Source organism: Bacillus rossius, chromosome 1 (assembly GCF_032445375.1).
Source record: "Bacillus rossius redtenbacheri isolate Brsri chromosome 1, Brsri_v3, whole genome shotgun sequence".
Lineage (NCBI taxonomy): Eukaryota > Metazoa > Arthropoda > Insecta > Phasmatodea > Bacillidae > Bacillus > Bacillus rossius.
This window is the reverse complement of record NC_086330.1, coordinates 242,433,623-242,450,422: the sequence shown is the minus strand read 5'-3', so window position 1 is coordinate 242,450,422 and position 16,800 is coordinate 242,433,623. Positions and strand designations below refer to the sequence as shown.

The window sequence follows — 16,800 nt, the reverse complement described above, 5'->3', positions numbered from 1 at the left end:
AACACACAACTATGACTTTCGACTTTGAGAACACAGACTTAACAGCCAACTCTGATCCTTAAAAATTATTAAACATTTTCCAGGGAAGTAGAAGGGGGGGGGGGGGGGGGGGGAATCTTCCATATTAACAAGTATAATTTAAGTATTTTTTGAAATCTACTGAACATTTACTTCATTACTGTGAATGGTCTTTAATCTGGCATTCTATGTTTCAACACGTTCTGTAATCCAGCACAATCAAGCCGCTCACACTCAGATCTTTTCTAACGGATTACGGCTGATGTCCTCGACTGCCAGGTTGCATCACTGCGCTGTTGATGTTTCTAGTTCACTCAAGAGTTTATCATTACCGGTAGTTTTTTCATTTCAGTAGTGTTCTCTGATTACAGCGAGTTACATTTCATATTTCAATTTATAACATTTTTGATTGCCTTGAATTACTCTGACGTTCAATATTTTGGCCAAATCGCTTAATCTGGCATGGCCGGGGGCCTGAATATGTAGGATTGAATACCCTTTTCACCGTATTAAGTTTTGATAATTAACATAATTTGTAATTAATATTTAAGTTCTTTTAATTTGAATTTATACAATTTTGTTTTTTAATTGGCTTCTCAGTTAAGGAGTTTAGAGAGATGATGTTTCCAAGCATTGCTTTTAGCGAAGCCTAATCCTACTAAAGGTTTCAGCTGACGAAATTTTAAGTCTTGAGTTTAAGCTGTACAAAACAAACAAATAAGAAACACACCACAACTAACCCCAACACTAAGGAGACAAGTTTTCAAAAATACTTTAAGCATGATTGAAACAACAATTTCACATACGGCCTCCTTTCGCATAGTTTCATAGAAATGTTTATCGATACCACTGGTAACTTGATTGCACACAGTTGCAAAGAAACAAATGCTGTAATAGTCTCTCCTCGGACACAGATGATCCGAGGATGCGCGGGATGCTCACAGAGATGATGTGGCCCTGCAGGCCGTGGGCTGCGTCCGCGCACTCCAGAACTGCGCTCAGCTGAGGGTAGCCCACGCCCGTCTTGACGCGCGTGGTGCACACCGAGCCGGGGCCGATGCCCACCTTGATGATGTCCGCCCCCGACAGGATCAGCTCCTCCACCATTTCCCCCGTCACCACATTGCCCGCCTGCCAACATCGGTCCATTTTCCCCACGCTTCCCTCACCAGAAAACACACACCTACAGCCAGCTGTACAACTGAATGTTTGCTTTTTCAAAAAAATACACATACTAACACTGTGTAGGTAGTACACGTGAATCTTTTTTTCAATTATTTTTACTAAAGGTTTCTTAACCAATTGTCGCCAACAACCTTAATTATTTTTCTTTCTTTGTTTAATTTTGCTATGGCATTTAAATTTAATTTCTTCTACAGGTCACTTGGCTCAGTTAGTCCTTTGGTCTTCTCAGGACTCATAGATCATCTATACTAATATTATAAAGCTGAAGAGTTTGTTTGTTTGAATGCGCTAATCTCAGGAACCACTGGTCCGATTTGAAAAATTCTTTCAGTGTTGGATAGTACATTTATCGAGGAAGGCTATATGCTATATTTAGAGAGGGTGAAAAATCGTAAAAACGATATAGCGGCGAATTAATGCGACTCGTTAATTACTTGCGATTAAATGCGAAAATCCTATATTCCTGCGAATTGACACTAAAAACGTCTCGTAAACACTTTGCCGGGCAAAACTAAAATAAAAATACATCTTAGAATAATTTTTCAAGGAAAATTTGACATTTTAAATGTTAATTTTTCACGTAGATGTAATCAAACCCTAATATTTACTCTAGAAACAAACTAAGCCACCATGTTGCCAAAGAATTGCTGCCAACACTTTTTTCGGCATTGTCAACAACTTTACAAACAATACGAGAGAAATAAAATTTGGCCGCGGTATATTCTCTCTATGAAATTATCGAAGTTACTGCGTACGAGTAGTGTCGTTGAATCTCGTAGGCAACGGTACTATGTCGTTCGATATATTGATTGACGATTCTCGATGTATTTCCGTAACGCCATTTGCTACAGTACACATACGGTGCAGCTTATCTATGCGGGGCAGTAAACCTTTGCTTTGTTTTTACCGTTGGTTTTTACGCTGTTTGTCAACAAAGTGTAGTTTGTGCGGATTTTTGATAAAGTGCTCACATTTTACCATACAATAATTGTTTTTAGGTGTCCGTTTCCGTACATTCGCGCGCATCGGAATATAAGTGCCATGATTTTTATGTTAGCGATACGAATATTTTGATGTGCAAGCCGTGCAACCTTAGCATGAACTGTGAGAAAAAGGATACGTCGGAAAAACATATTAATACATCGGGTCACATTGACAGACTCAAGCAATTTTCTGAGCAAGATGTAAGGAAACGACAGGCAACATTAACAACCACACTGCATAACCAAAAAAAAGGCAATAAATTGAGAAAGAGGAATTTATTGGAGAGACTGTGAAAATGTTTCTCAAGGCTAATATCCCTCTTAGAAAAATTGATGATCCAGCTGTAAGGGAATACATCAACAAGTACATTCCTGGTTCTGGGGACATACCCCAAGCATCTACACCGAGAAAAAATTATGTCCCTGTGGTTGGTGAAGCGCTTATAAAATTCAATGATATTGGTAATAAATGCTATAAAAATGCTACAAGTAAATATTTAAATGCTATAAATGACCAGAATAAATGCTATTTTTCACCCTCTCTAGCTATATTATATTATCAATAACATTAGGGATCGTTACTAAAAGTCCAATTTAGAATTAAATGCGTTGGAGGGGGTTAGATACAACATGCAGTACACGTACGAAGTGTGTGTTGACAATGGTTTATTTCCTATTGCCTATTAACATTGTTGCCACGCACTAGATGCCTTATCATTCTTAATTTTCCCATACAAGTAAAAAACACCTGTGTGATATTAACAACGAAGCAATCAGTACCCTCATAAGAGTTCAATTAGTATTTAAATACTTTTTATCACTTTAAATCGCAAACCTAAACTATTGTTTTTTTCTCTCTCTCTGTGTTTAATTTTTTTTTACTGCCCTTTTTTCAAGTATATATATTTTACAGACTTGAAACTTCACAGTAATGTTCCTTATGTTACGCAGGATGACATTTTCCAAAAATTAGATCCCATGGGTGGTTAAAACCAGGCAACAGTGGGTACTTTGTCTGAATGAGAACAGGATTTTGCATTGTTCATGCCTTCTGCATCTCCATGGCAACGGGCATTGCGCGGCAGTGGCGTACCCACAAGGAGGGGCATGTATAATGAGCGGCGCAAGAGTGATCTGCCTGTAAACTGCCGTAGCGAAGTACGGGTACAACAGTTGTACGTTGCGTGCACGAGTCGGGAAATCATCGGTGCTATTCATTTTTTCTCCGGTACATTATACAGCATTGTAATAAATTTTCACTGATTTTTTTTAAATTTACTATTACTGTAAATGGGAGATGTGGCTTAATTTTTTTCCATTAGTATAGCCGTGCGAAGCCGGGTCGGGCAGCTAGTCCATTATAAGTCCAGATCATTGCATCAGCAGCAGTGCCCAATGGAATGGCTGCGGTGGCTAGTTTTACGAGTGCAGGCATGTAGCCCTCTCTGGTGCTCTGTGCATTAAGCGTGTCAGATGGACGCTTTGTATTCTGAAACGGACCATGTCATTTAGCTCCCTTATCAATTTCAGCTTGTCCTCAAGTTGCGTAGCACTTCTGAGCAATCCCAGCAAACAACAGAGTACCAACATAGTGTACGCATAAGTGTGTAACAAAGGTTGCAGATACATATTTTTTTGAGTTTTGGTAATTTGATATTTGGTTTTTGCATGTTCAGAGAGAGAGAGAGTTTTTTTTTGTGTTTAATTAAAAATTTTCTTGACTTCCAAATTTATAAAATTTTGGAATTTATTTTTGGATCTGTGGCAGGATGATGGGATTCCTTAGATGCAGAATATTTTAAGTATCAGCTAGGATATAAAAGTTGATTTAAGTTTATTTTACCTGTGAGGGAAGTTGGTGTGAATATTTAGTAAATCACTCCTTTTCACTCAAACACACACACATACACACATTCACACACACACATATATATATACACACTTATAGATAGATACATATACACACACACATCTATATAAAAGACCTGTGCTGGTCCCAGAATTTTTGATTCTGGTTTTGGTTTCCTTTGAAATACCTGCCCCGAATAGACTTATGAAATTTTCGGTTTCAGTTGAGGCGTTTTAGTATCGTAACCAGCTCAAATCGTTAATTTTCAAAAATAATTTTTGTGTAATTTGATAAATCATGGTCGATAATGTTACGCTAAAAAGATCTGAAACAAATGCAGCTCAATCAGGTCGAAAACTAGTGTCAAAAACCAGTTTTATTTCAAACCCAGCTCAATCCATGCTTCCACTAAAGGCCGCCATACAAAGATAAATTACGTGAACAATTTGCTAACCAAGTATTCTGGGGATCAGTGGATGGGAATCTAATCTCTTAAAATATTATAGACAAGTAATGTGGAACAAAATTTGACGAGAAAATAATGCATAAGACAATGAATGTGTTGCCAATATGAACTCTGATAAAAATGCTTTTATCTAATGAAACTTTTATTTTCTATCTTCTTTACTTACTTGAATTTTATTATAATATTTCTGATTCAAAGAAAAATTAAATTTTTTTTCCATTACCTATCACTAGTATATTAATAACTTTTTTAGAGATTTTTCCTGTAATTTTTTCAAAACCAGCTCAAGCCAATTTCTTTATTTATAAATAATTAGACCATACTGCTGATTAAAAAAAAAAAAAAAAAAAAAATTGGAATGTACATGACAACATTGAAACTGTCTGCACTTATCACAAGAAAAAGGTAGACAGACACATGTAGCAATTAATGAATAATATTTGTACAAAAATTTGAATTATGCCCAAAATTCAAAGGTTCTTGATGAAAAACAGAACCGGCATAAAACTGACCAATAAAAATCACAACCACACAGCCCAAATATATATATATATATTATATATATATATATAATATATATATATATTATATATATATATATTTAGGTTTAGAATCTATGATCATAATATGTGTCATGTTGAATGTTTAGGTTTGTTACAATCTTCGCTAAAATGCAAGCCACTTAGTTTCAGCTTCTAAGGATTATTCATCAATGTTAAAAATTTATTTCAATTAATTTTTTACACCTAAATTACATATCTGATAAAAGTAATTTAATTATGAATAATTATATTATTTACTAGCTAATGTCCGGCATGCATAGTGATGCCTCTTTGTAATTTTTAAATTAGTACACATATACAAAGCATCTCTATCACTATCTCTCTTTACCTCTATGAAATTCTATATATTCTTTACATTCATCTCTCCATATCTTTTAATCTATTTATCTCTATCTATATACCTCACTATATATATCCATATCTGTCTATATCTCTGTATGTATCTTCATATATCTCTAACTCTTTATTTTTATCTCTTTATATATATGTCGCATCTATGTGTGTGTGTGTGTATATATATATGTGTGTATATATATATGTGTGTATATATATATATGTGTATATATATATATATATCTCACATAGACAGTACGGTAATTACCATTACAACGATTTCCCCTCCAATATGGTCAAATGTATCGTTCCCGCCAATAATAAAATAATAAGATATATGTTATTTTTATTTTATTTATTTTTTCCAGTTTAAGATGTTGCTCAGGAACTTATTTTCCAGTATAATAAAATGTATTTTAAAGTTGTAAACCATTATTTTTTAGGATATTAACAGTTACTTATATAATCAACAGAACTAAAAAGTTGATGATGTGTAAAGTGTCTTTCAAAGATGTTTTCAATCTTATAATCTTTATCTGCAGCGCATTCATATTTGGTTAAGTTGATTACTGTATAGAGTGCGCTCGCATAGTCCAATATCAATATACATATACAGTTCGCTAATCGCAAGTAACACACGCTCTGTCTCATACCAAGTGAACTAAATTTAATAGCTAACATTCTTTCGTGGCTAGCCTGTACTACGATGATGGAATGGCGTAGATTTCGCAAAGATAATTAAATTATACTTTAAGGTTTTGTTTTATCGAAATCTCACCTGGACAGTCATCTTCCTCTTGTTTCAAAAGTCAAGTGTGAAAAGTTTCATTTCAATCAGATGAACTAAGAGGAGACAGATAAATAAAGAGATAGACAAATATATAGATAGATAGGGATATTAGAGAGATATGGAAAAATGAATATAAAGGCAAAAAGATATATCTAGCAAGAGATATTTAGAGTTACATATAAATATAAGTAAATAAAAAAAAATAAATAAAAATGCCGGCCCAAAATGTTTAGCAAAAATTACAATATTAAATATTGTAAATTTAAAGAAATGAATGAAATTAACATCGCAAACTTTAAAGGTTGTACATATAGTCTTTGCAAAACATCAAACGAATTTCCTCTCCTCGAACTGCTTTTTAACTGTCTGCTGTCTTAACTGGGTTAGACTATTTTTTAGTTCGTAAAGAAAATGATTGAATGATGCGGGTATCACCCGGGGCTGTAGATTGACGGTGATCGAGGTAGTAGGCCTGAAGATGGTGGATTCTGCTCAGGATCCGACTCTAGATGTTCTGGCAGAGGATTTTGGTTGCCCCAAACTTGGAACCCTGTCTGAAACAGAAATCCAAATTCCAAAGAATCAAAATTTCCAGACAGTACACTTAAATGGCGCTAAAGGACAATAGAGGGAAATTAAAGGGGAGATGATGTAAAGCCTTACCAGAACAGTGTGTTGGTCCTGGTGCTCAGGAGAGGGCATCTCGTTTCGGAAAACCCGAACCACCATGCGCGGTAGATGCAAAATTCTCCATAATTTAAGAAGAAAAAAATATATAAAAAAACTAAGTTTCTCTACTTTTTACTAATCTACTGACTGGTTAATCTAAATTTTCAGATAGGGACTACATCCCTATAGTCTGAGAAGACTACATAATACAAGATGCGATGCCGATAATTCACCGAAGAGCGCAGCTACAAAGAGGTACCAGTCAGCCAGGAGGCACGCACCGAATTCCCTTCAGCGTGGGATATCGTCAGTATATCATAAGCGTGGGATCTCTAGAGAATTGGAGGGGGTTAGGCTCTGAGCCGAAAATTACCGAGCCCACCCGAAGGTGTCTGGCATAAAATATATTAGATCTTACTGGAGTGACTGCGCGACTGAGGCACTATCTTTTTGTGGCGAGAAGAAGTACTAATAAATCGACTTGTGGCCAACGAGTGTGTCACTGCTAGGGGCTTATGGAGCAGCCAGTGCTGCCACCTAGCGGCCCGAGAAATACAGGGGAGAAAGGTTGTCGTTACCTCCGCGCGAACGCGCTAGTGTCTGCGCTGCCGACGCCCACGAGTGGCGTTAGTGACCATAGCCGTCGCTAGATGTCATTAAAGACCAGAATCGTATCTGCGGCTGTCAAGCCTGAGATGGCCTTGAATTCAGTTACCGTCCCCAGGAGTTCACAAGCAGTCATCGTTCCTGGCTTCAATTCTGAGAAGAAAGGGTGGGGGAGCAGGGGGGGCGATGACTTTAAAAAACGCATGGTCTGTGGGACGCAAGGCCCACAAGATCCTCCTGTTGTGTCTTGTTGCTAGTGAACCTTATACCGATTCGTGACAGATTTAGCAGGGCTCAGCACTGCTCCACGAAGCTGCTGTATGCAAATTTAGTCATGCGGTGAAATTAAGTTACCGGCCTTGGACGTGCCTATAGGCGGGAGGAATATTAGCCAGACTGCTAACCTAGCATTAGGGTGGCAAAAAAAAATCAGCTCGCCTCTGAGAACAGAGGCTGAGGGCCTGGTGGTAAAGATATAAGAGGAGTAAAAAATAAATTTCCAAAAATACTTAAGATAACAAAATTTTAAATAAAACGTGCCTAAATACCTAATCCACGGCACACACTCCCCCGCATTAAAGCGGAGCTTAGCGGAAAGCAAAAACAAAAACCCAAAAACTTCAGAAGGACGAGTTACTAGGTTCGCCTGTATCCTACTACTTACATACTAACACAAAAAAAAAGTTTTAATTCTCTTATGAACTAATGTGCACATTCTTAATGACTAACATGATTAAACTCATTAACTTAAATAAAATTATTAACTTAAGTGGCCACTTAAACTAACACATTCTTATATTAGGTTTCTTACAAACTTGTATCATGGATGTTTATTGTTACTAAATGTTACTACCTATGTTTAGCATCTTTTAAGTTAAACACCTTCTTGAGTCTTAAATATATATTTTTTTGGAATGCCAAGGCTTAGAGAAAGTAATTGCTCCTATTTTAAATTAGGATGCGCTTTCTTAACTAGGGTCTTCTAGAATCACAGTCACTGGTGTTAGAAATCGTTGTATCTCTTAATAGTCCAGTCCAGCGATACGATAACTTGGCCCATCGCTTATCGATGGCCCTACTCTGCGGGTGTGCTTTGCACATTACCGTGTCACCTACCCTATAGGGGTTAGGGGAGCGGTACTTATTGTACCTTCTCTGACTTGTTTGGCGAGCCAAATTTAAATTCTTACGCACCTTTCTCCAAATCTTCGCGATGTCCTTGGGATCATCCGGCAGTAGGTCTTCAAGAGACCAAAGATTGGAAAGGGGTGTATTGGGCTTATAAGTTAACATAATCTCAAATGGGTGGATCTGTGTCCATGTCGGACATTATTAAATGCCATCTGTAACCACACCAAATTACTGTCCCATTTTTCCTGCGCAATCGCGTGGAACGCTATGAGCGCCAAGGGTTTCGTGCGAGGGTTTCGGGTAGTATGGCGATGTCGTCACATGCTGTATACCATGCGAGAAACACATGTTTTTGAAAGTTCTAGATGTAAACTGTGTTCCGTTGTCGGATACAATTATGTTCGGTAATCCTGAAGTTTTAAAAATGTGATTTTGTAATGCACACACAGTGGTGTCAGCTGTAGCCTTACGAAGTGGGATAAGCCAAACAAATTTTGAAAAAGCATCTATGCCCACAAGAAGCATAGAGTGTCCGGATTTGGATCGAGGAAATGGCCCTACAAAATCAATAAAAAGTTTTTGCATAGGTCTTTCGGCTACTTCTGAGGCAAGAAAACCTTACTGTGTATTTTGTGCAGGTTTACTTAGTGCACATAGCTTACATAACTTAACTCGCTGTGTAATGTCCCGGTGCATTCCTTCCCAAATAAAATGGCGTCGGATACCTTGAATGGTTTTATAAATGCCTAAATGGTCACCGAGAGGTGAACTATGGTAATATGTGAAAATCATATCACGCAGATTTTGTGGAAGAACAATTTTAAGGTGTCTTGACTGTTGTGTACGTTTTTGTAGAAGACCTTTAGCTAACTTATAAAATTTCGGAGCTGTACCAGTTTTAACTTGTTCAATTATATTTGCCAAATATGGGTCGGCTTGTTGATGTGTTTGTATGTCCTGAAAAGCTAAGGGGAAATCGGTTAAGAGTGCCTGACACGAAATCTGAGGTTCCTCCTGAGATATTGTTTCGGAGGGGTTCTCGAACATTCGAGAAAGTGTGTCAGCCACAATGTTTTGAGTACCGCGAATATGTTGAATATTAAATTTGAGAGAAGAAATTTTGGTGATCCACCTTCCAAGTTTTCCTAATTGTTTAGGGTGAGCTAACAGCCAAGCGAGTGCCTGATTATCAGTTTCCAATAGAAATTCCCTATGTTCCAGAAACTGTCGGAATTTATCAATACCAAAACCTACTGCTAAACATTCCAATTCATACACCGAAGATGCTTTCCTTTCCTGAAAAGTTAATGTACGTGAGGCAAAGGCCATGGGTTGCCTGGCACCATCTATTTCCTGTGACAATACTGCCCCTATAGCAACACTTGAGGCATCTGTTTGTAAAATAAAGGGTTAACTAAAATTTGCCATGTGCAGAATAGGTGGATTTGCTATGGCTTCCTTCAAGAAATTAAATGCCTTGTCTTGTTCAGGACCCCAAATATATTGTGTATTTTTCTTACGTAATGCATTCAAAGGCGCCGCATGCTCGGCGAAATTTGGTATGTATTTGACAAAAAAATTAGCCATGCCAATAAAACGAGCTATGGCCTTTGCATCTTTAGGTGTTTTGAATTTCCTTATCGCCTGTGTTCGTTCTGGATCAATTGTAACACCTTTGTGTGATACCAAATGTCCAAGAAAATAAATTTCAGAAGCAGCAAATTTTACCTTTTTTGTATTTACAGTGAGGCCTGCCTTGCGCAGTCTTTCAAGGACAAGAGCCAGATGCTGGATGCGATCCTCAAAACTTTCTGAATTACAATATCATCTAAATAATTGTAAACAAATTTAAATTTAAAATCTCCTACTACTTGTTCAAGAAGTCGTGTGAGCACTTGAGCGCCTGTGGCCAAGCCAAAAGGTACCACATTATACTGGTAAAGATTCCAAGGTACACAAAATGCGGTAATAGGTTTTGAGTCTTGCGTGAGCAGGATCTGATGGTACGCCAAATTGAGATCGAACACACTGAAATACCTGGCCTTACTAAACCTATGAAAGGTCGAGTTCAAATCTGGGAGGGGTGTTTGCGGTATTTTAATCTGTTTGTTCAGTTTCCGATAATCAGTGACGAAACGTTGTTCCGTGCCCTTGGACACTAGAAATGCAGGTGAACTGAAAGGAGAATAAGAAGGTTCTATTACCTTATTATCTAACATTTTCTGTACATGTTTTCTTATAATTTACATTTTAGGACCTAAAAGTTGATAAGGGTGACTTTTGACTGGCGTGGTATCAGTCAATTCAATTTGATATTCAATTAGATTAGTTCGACCTAATTTCTTAGTTAGCACATCTGAAAATTCATTACACAAATTTCGAATAGCAACTTGTTTACTGGGCTTGAGATGAGCCAGGGACAAAGAATTTCTTTCGTCAGTGTTGGTAGAAACATTAGTAACTTGTCCTGACCTTTTATTTCAGGTTCCATGAATGATATGACAAGATGTTTATTAAATTTAAATACAAAACTTCCTGCTTGTAGATCAATCAAAATACCTGTTTTAGCGATGAAGTCGGAGCCTAGAATAAGCTGCGTGGCTAAGTTTTCTGCCAACAGAAAAGGGAAATTCCAAGTGAACAATTCTATCCTGATTTTCACTATAGCCACTTTGGATATACTAATTGGTTCGTCCGCTGCAGTAAAACAGCGTACATCCGTGACTTCTGTTTTCAGAACCTGCTTGTTCTTCTTAATTCCCTGAACAAATCACCTGAAATAAAACTACGAGTAGCTCCTGTATCTATCAGACCAATAATTTGATTTTTGCCAAACATTGCTTTAGTGTATGGTAATACAGTTCGGACGTAACCGAATATGTTGTGACACTTTTCCTTTGTTAGTCAGACTAACACACGTTTTGCAAATTCTTGTGAATTTCTCAGAATTTTCTTTATGATTAATTTGCTGTGTTAAGATCTTCGGTTTGTGTTTTCTGTCTTATGTATATTTATTTCTTTTATTTTTCTTGTGTTTTTGTTTTCCTGTGTTGTGCCTTTTTTTGATTTTCATTTTGTTTTTGTGATTCGTTAGTATGCACATTATGAACAGAAAAATTCCTCTCGCATGAAGTTTTAGGTGGACCAGGTAGAAATTTGCCTGGCCACCGGCTTAAGGGTTTTTTGCCTTGTTGAAACTTGGTTTGAAATTTTTGCGTTTACATTGTTCAATGTAATGTCCTGTTTGCGTGCAATAATTACAGAAAGGTGGTTGTTGTTGTATGTTCTTGTTTGAACCGTACTTATTATTTCTGTAGTAGTTTGTTTTCTGTTGTGGGTGGCTATTCAGTTGTTTCGTGTATGGAAAACTATTTGCAGTTTCTGCCTGAGAATCATGCTTACCCACAGACTTCGCTGACCTGTTTCTCTGAGTGTCTGCATATTCGAACTCACGGCCTGTATACAGAGTTGATCTAGTTCTACAAAACTCCGTGGCCTAACCTGGAAAACAGCGCGTGAGCGCTCTGCCTGATTTAGTCCGTCTAATATGTAGCTAACTATTTAACTCTCTGATACGCCCAATCTGAGGACCGCCACGGCTTCTCTGATTGATGCTACATAGTGCAGCAATGCTTCATTACTTTGCTGTAGCTTGTTGTACCATTCCAAACAGTAATTAGTCAAAAGTCTGGCAGGTATAAAAAAATTCAAAATTTCTTTGTGGTATTTGTCAAAAGAGTAACTATTTTCTATTGCTTGACTCGTTTTTTCACTCAGTGGTGGTTGGGTGTAGGGAAAAACTATCTCCAACAACTGTTTGTCAGGAATGCCCCCTTTCTGTCAGATTTTAAGTAAGTGCCTTATGAATTTGATTAATTTATTTGGGTCAAGACCACTTGTTTCTGGAAAACCAACAAGTAATCTCTCGACTGGATGGGCAATTTTCCCATAACAGCTATACTCAGCCACCCTTGGTGTAACTGGTAATGATGTTTCTTGTTGATTCTGCGTTGATGGCAGAGGTGGGGGTGAAGGATGTGCAATTTGCGCGGTGGGGATGGTAGGGATCGGAGTTCTTTGCCCGGATGTCAATAAAGAATGAAACTGGGAATATGGATTAAAATATTAATGGTTTGTGGCGAATGGGAAAAACAAATTTTGTTGTGTTAAGGATGCGGATTTGCAGGCAAGTTACCGGAAAATGTGACACTGGTAATGGGAGCTGTAGAAACATGCATGCCTGGGGGAATGTGAGTGGTGGTTGCTGGGATGGGAGGGGTTGAAACTGTGATGAGTGATTGAGATGTTGATGTTGATGTTGATGAAATGGGCGTAACCTGCCTTGTTTGGCACCAAGACACTTGTGTGTCGGGTGGCCTTATTTCCTGGGGAAATTCCGGATTTTCACTCTCTACATTTCTCAGTGATTCCATTCCTAGGTTTTCTGTCTGGGGAATGTTGGCCCGAAGGTCCTGTTGAGTTTCCAGTTGGGCTGCCCTAGCTTTCCATTTAATTTGGAAGTCGTTTGTCTGTTGCAGACAACGATTTAGCTCTGATCAATAAACACCATTGAGCACATCTGCGGAAAGTACCACTAGATTTCCCAGTCTGGTGACATGCTCTAATCGCATAATGTGTAGCTTTACACTGGGCAAATTCTCTTCCCCATCTGAATAACTCACGAAAGCAGCTATGTCGTAAAATTTGGAGCAAGCTATGTTGAATTACTCGAGTATTTCTAAATTTAGATTATGTACTGAGGTAGGTAACTTATCACGTACTGCGGCTCGAAGCCTCTTTCGCAGCTTTTGCGCATTTCCAGTAGCTGGTAAATTATGCAACTGCAACTCGTAACTTAATTCATCTACTAGTAATAGCTCCAGAGTAATCATCCTGTCCGGATTTATAGTATTACACAAAACAAAACACTACCCTCTTAAAATTATCTCAAACTCTAAACTTAGGTATACACTTAAATCTCGCTTATAATTAAAACAATTGCTTTATTGCGTTGAAGTGTGTGCCTTTGTAATTTATTATTATTATTATTACTAATACTATGCGCGTCGGGAAATGAACAGTGTACTCTGGGTGTAACAAGCTGTCAGGTTAGCTTGCAGAATACAGTACCGACAATGAACATCATGTCAGCCAGTAGTACTGACCTTGGCGCGTAGCGCCTTTAACTTGGTGTGTGTGTGTGTGTGTGTGTGTGGGGGGGGGGGGGGGGGTGATATGTATCTCGTCCAGCGGACACGTCTGTTGATAAGCCATGCGCACGGCCCGAGTTGTGTGGGCGGGCAGCAATCTGGCTCTCAGCCCGCACTCAATGTAAACACAGAGACTGAAGTGCAGCAAAACTTATGATAATTTTAAAATTCAAGGGTCTATTTAGCTACTATGTGTACCAGCAGACAGTTCACAAATTACTTACTACAATAAGATTCTAAGTAACCAAAAAAAAAAATAAAAAAAATTTCAATTTTTTTAAATTTAAATATTAGGTATGACTTTTCACTTTAGGTATGCCTATAGACGTAACCACGCTCTGCTACCATTTTGTAATACCCCTTAATGTCTTAAAGAATTATTAAATAAGTAGGTAAAAAGATATGGAAACTTTTAACACTGTGGCCCTCATTTAATAGCTATCAACTGTCAACAACAGAGGCAACACTAGGAGTAAACAAAGAAAATTTAGTGCCTCCCTACGAACACTTGGGAGAAAAAGGATTGTTATTATAGATTAATTAAATAAACACAACAGTTACGTCTATACACTTCCTTATTTTATTAAACATTGTTCTTTCTTTTTATAATTGATTAAATTTTCCTTTGTAACATCTGTTTTTCATTGAAAGTGATCTTACATAAACTCATTATTACACTTATTATATTATATTCTTTAACTTTATTTACGAGACGGCCGGCCCTTAATGTTTAACAAAAATTACAATATTTAAAGAAATGAATGAAATTAACATCGCTAACTTTAAAGGTTGTACATATAGTCTTTGCAAAACATCAAACGAATTTCCTCTCCTCGAACTGCGTTAACTGTCCGCTGCCTTAACTGGGTTAGACTATTTTTTAGTTTGTAAAAAAATTATTGAATGATGCGGGTATCATCCGGGTCTGTAGATTGACGGTGATCGAGGTAGTAGGACTGAAGATGGTGGATTCTGCTCAGTATCCGACTCTAGAGGTTCTGCAGAGGATATTGGTTGCCCCAAACTTGGAACCCTGTCTGAAACAGAAGTCCAAATTCCAAAGAATCAGAACTGTTTCCAGACAGTAAACATAAATGGTGCTAAAGGCCAATAGAGGGAAATTAAAGGGGGGATGACGTCAAGTCTTACCAGAACAGGGTGTTGGTCCTGGCGCTCAGGAGAGGGCATCTCGTTTCGGAAAACCCGAACCACCATGCGCGGTAGATGCGGAAGTCTCCATAATTTAGGAAGAAAAAAATATAAATAAAAAACTAAGTTTCTCTACTTTTTACTAATCTACTGACTGGTTAATCTAAATTTTCAGATAGGGACTTCATCCCTATATTCTGAGAAGACTACATAATACAAGATGTGATGCCGATAATTCGTCGAAGAGCACAGCTACAAAGAGGTACCAGTCAGCCAGGAGGCACGCACCGAATTCCCTTCAGCGCGGGATATCATCAGTATATCATAAGCGTGGGATCTCTAGAGAATTGGAGGGGGTTAGGCTCTGAGACGAAAATTACCGAGCCCACCCGAAGGTGTCCGGCATAAAATATATTAGATCTTACTAGAGTGACTGCGCGACTGAGACGCTATCTTTTGGTGGCGAGAAGAAGTACTAATAAATTGACTTGTGGCCAACGAGTGTGTAACTGCTAGGGGCTTATGGAGCAGCCAGTGCTGCCACCTAGTGGCCCGAGAAATACAGGGGAGAAAGGTTGTCGTTACCTCCGCGCAAGGGGAGAAAGGTTGTTGTTACCTCCGCGCGAACGCGCTAGTGTCTGCGCTGCCGACGCCCACGAGTGGCGTTAGTGACCATAGATGTCGCTAGATGTCGTTAAAGACCAGAATCTTATCTGCGGCTCTTGAATTTGGTTACCGTCCCCAGTAGTTCACAAGCAGTCATCGTTCCTGGCTTCAATTCTGAGAAGAAAGGGTGGGGGAGCAGGGGGGACGATGGCTTCAAAAAACGCATGGTATTTGGGACGCAAGGCCCACAAGATCCTCCTGTCGTGTCTTACTGCTAGTGAACCTTATACCGATTCGTGACGGATTTAGCAGGGCTCAGCACTGCTCCACGAAGCTGCTGTATGCAAATTTAGTCATGCGGTGAAATTACGTTACCGGCCTTCGACGTGCCTATAGGCGGGAGGAATATTAGCCAGACTGCAAACCTAGCATTAGGCTGGCAAAAAAAAACCAGCTCGCCTCTGAGAACAGAGGCTGAGGGCCTGGTGGTAAAGATATAAGAGGAGTAAAAAAATTAATTTCCAAAAATATTTAAGCTAACAAAATTTTAAATAAAACCTGCCTTAATACCTAATCCATGGCACAGTAACAAACCTAAACATTCAACTCTCATACTATTGATCGATGTTGGTACTATTTTTGTAGAGAAATTGTTCGAAGTTTTTGATCGGTACTCTTGTGCCGCATACGAGCTGTTTCTACATTTACCTCTACAGAGTATAGTAAATTTATTATATTTATTACTAGCTGCCCGACCCGGCTTCGCACGGCTATACCAATGGAAAAAAATTAAGCCACATCTCCCATTTACAGTAATGGTAAATTAAAAAAAATCAGTGAAAAATTATTACAATGCTGTATAATGTACCAGAGAGAAAATGAATAGCACCGATGGTTTCCCGACTCGTGCACGCATCGTACAACTGATGTACCCGTACTTTGCTCCGGAAGTCTACAGGCAGATCACTCTTGCGCCGCTCATTATACATGCCCCTCCTTGTGGGTACGCCACTGCCGCGCAATGTCCGTTGCCATGGAGACGCAGAAGGCATGATCAATGCAAAATCCTGTTCTCATGCAGACAAAGTACCCACTGTTGCCTGGTTTTAACCACCCATGGGATCTAATTTTCGGAAAATGTCTTCCTGCTTAACATAAGGAACATTACTGTGAAGTTTCAAGTCTGTAAAATATATATACTTGAAAAAAAAGGGCAATAAAAAAACAAATTAAACACAGAGA

The 16,800-nt window shown here is 38.3% G+C and overlaps 1 protein-coding gene across 1 annotated transcript in view; it reads right to left on the bottom strand.

The window, feature by feature from the left end:
* The window catches only part of LOC134527423 (GMP reductase 1-like), a 91,132-nt gene that overhangs the window by 64,752 nt on the left and 9,580 nt on the right, over positions 1–16,800 (bottom strand). Inside the window, exon 4 of the mRNA XM_063360095.1 lies at positions 961–1,149. Coding sequence (XP_063216165.1) covers positions 961–1,149 — 189 coding nt within the window. The remainder of the gene's footprint in view (positions 1–960; positions 1,150–16,800) is intronic.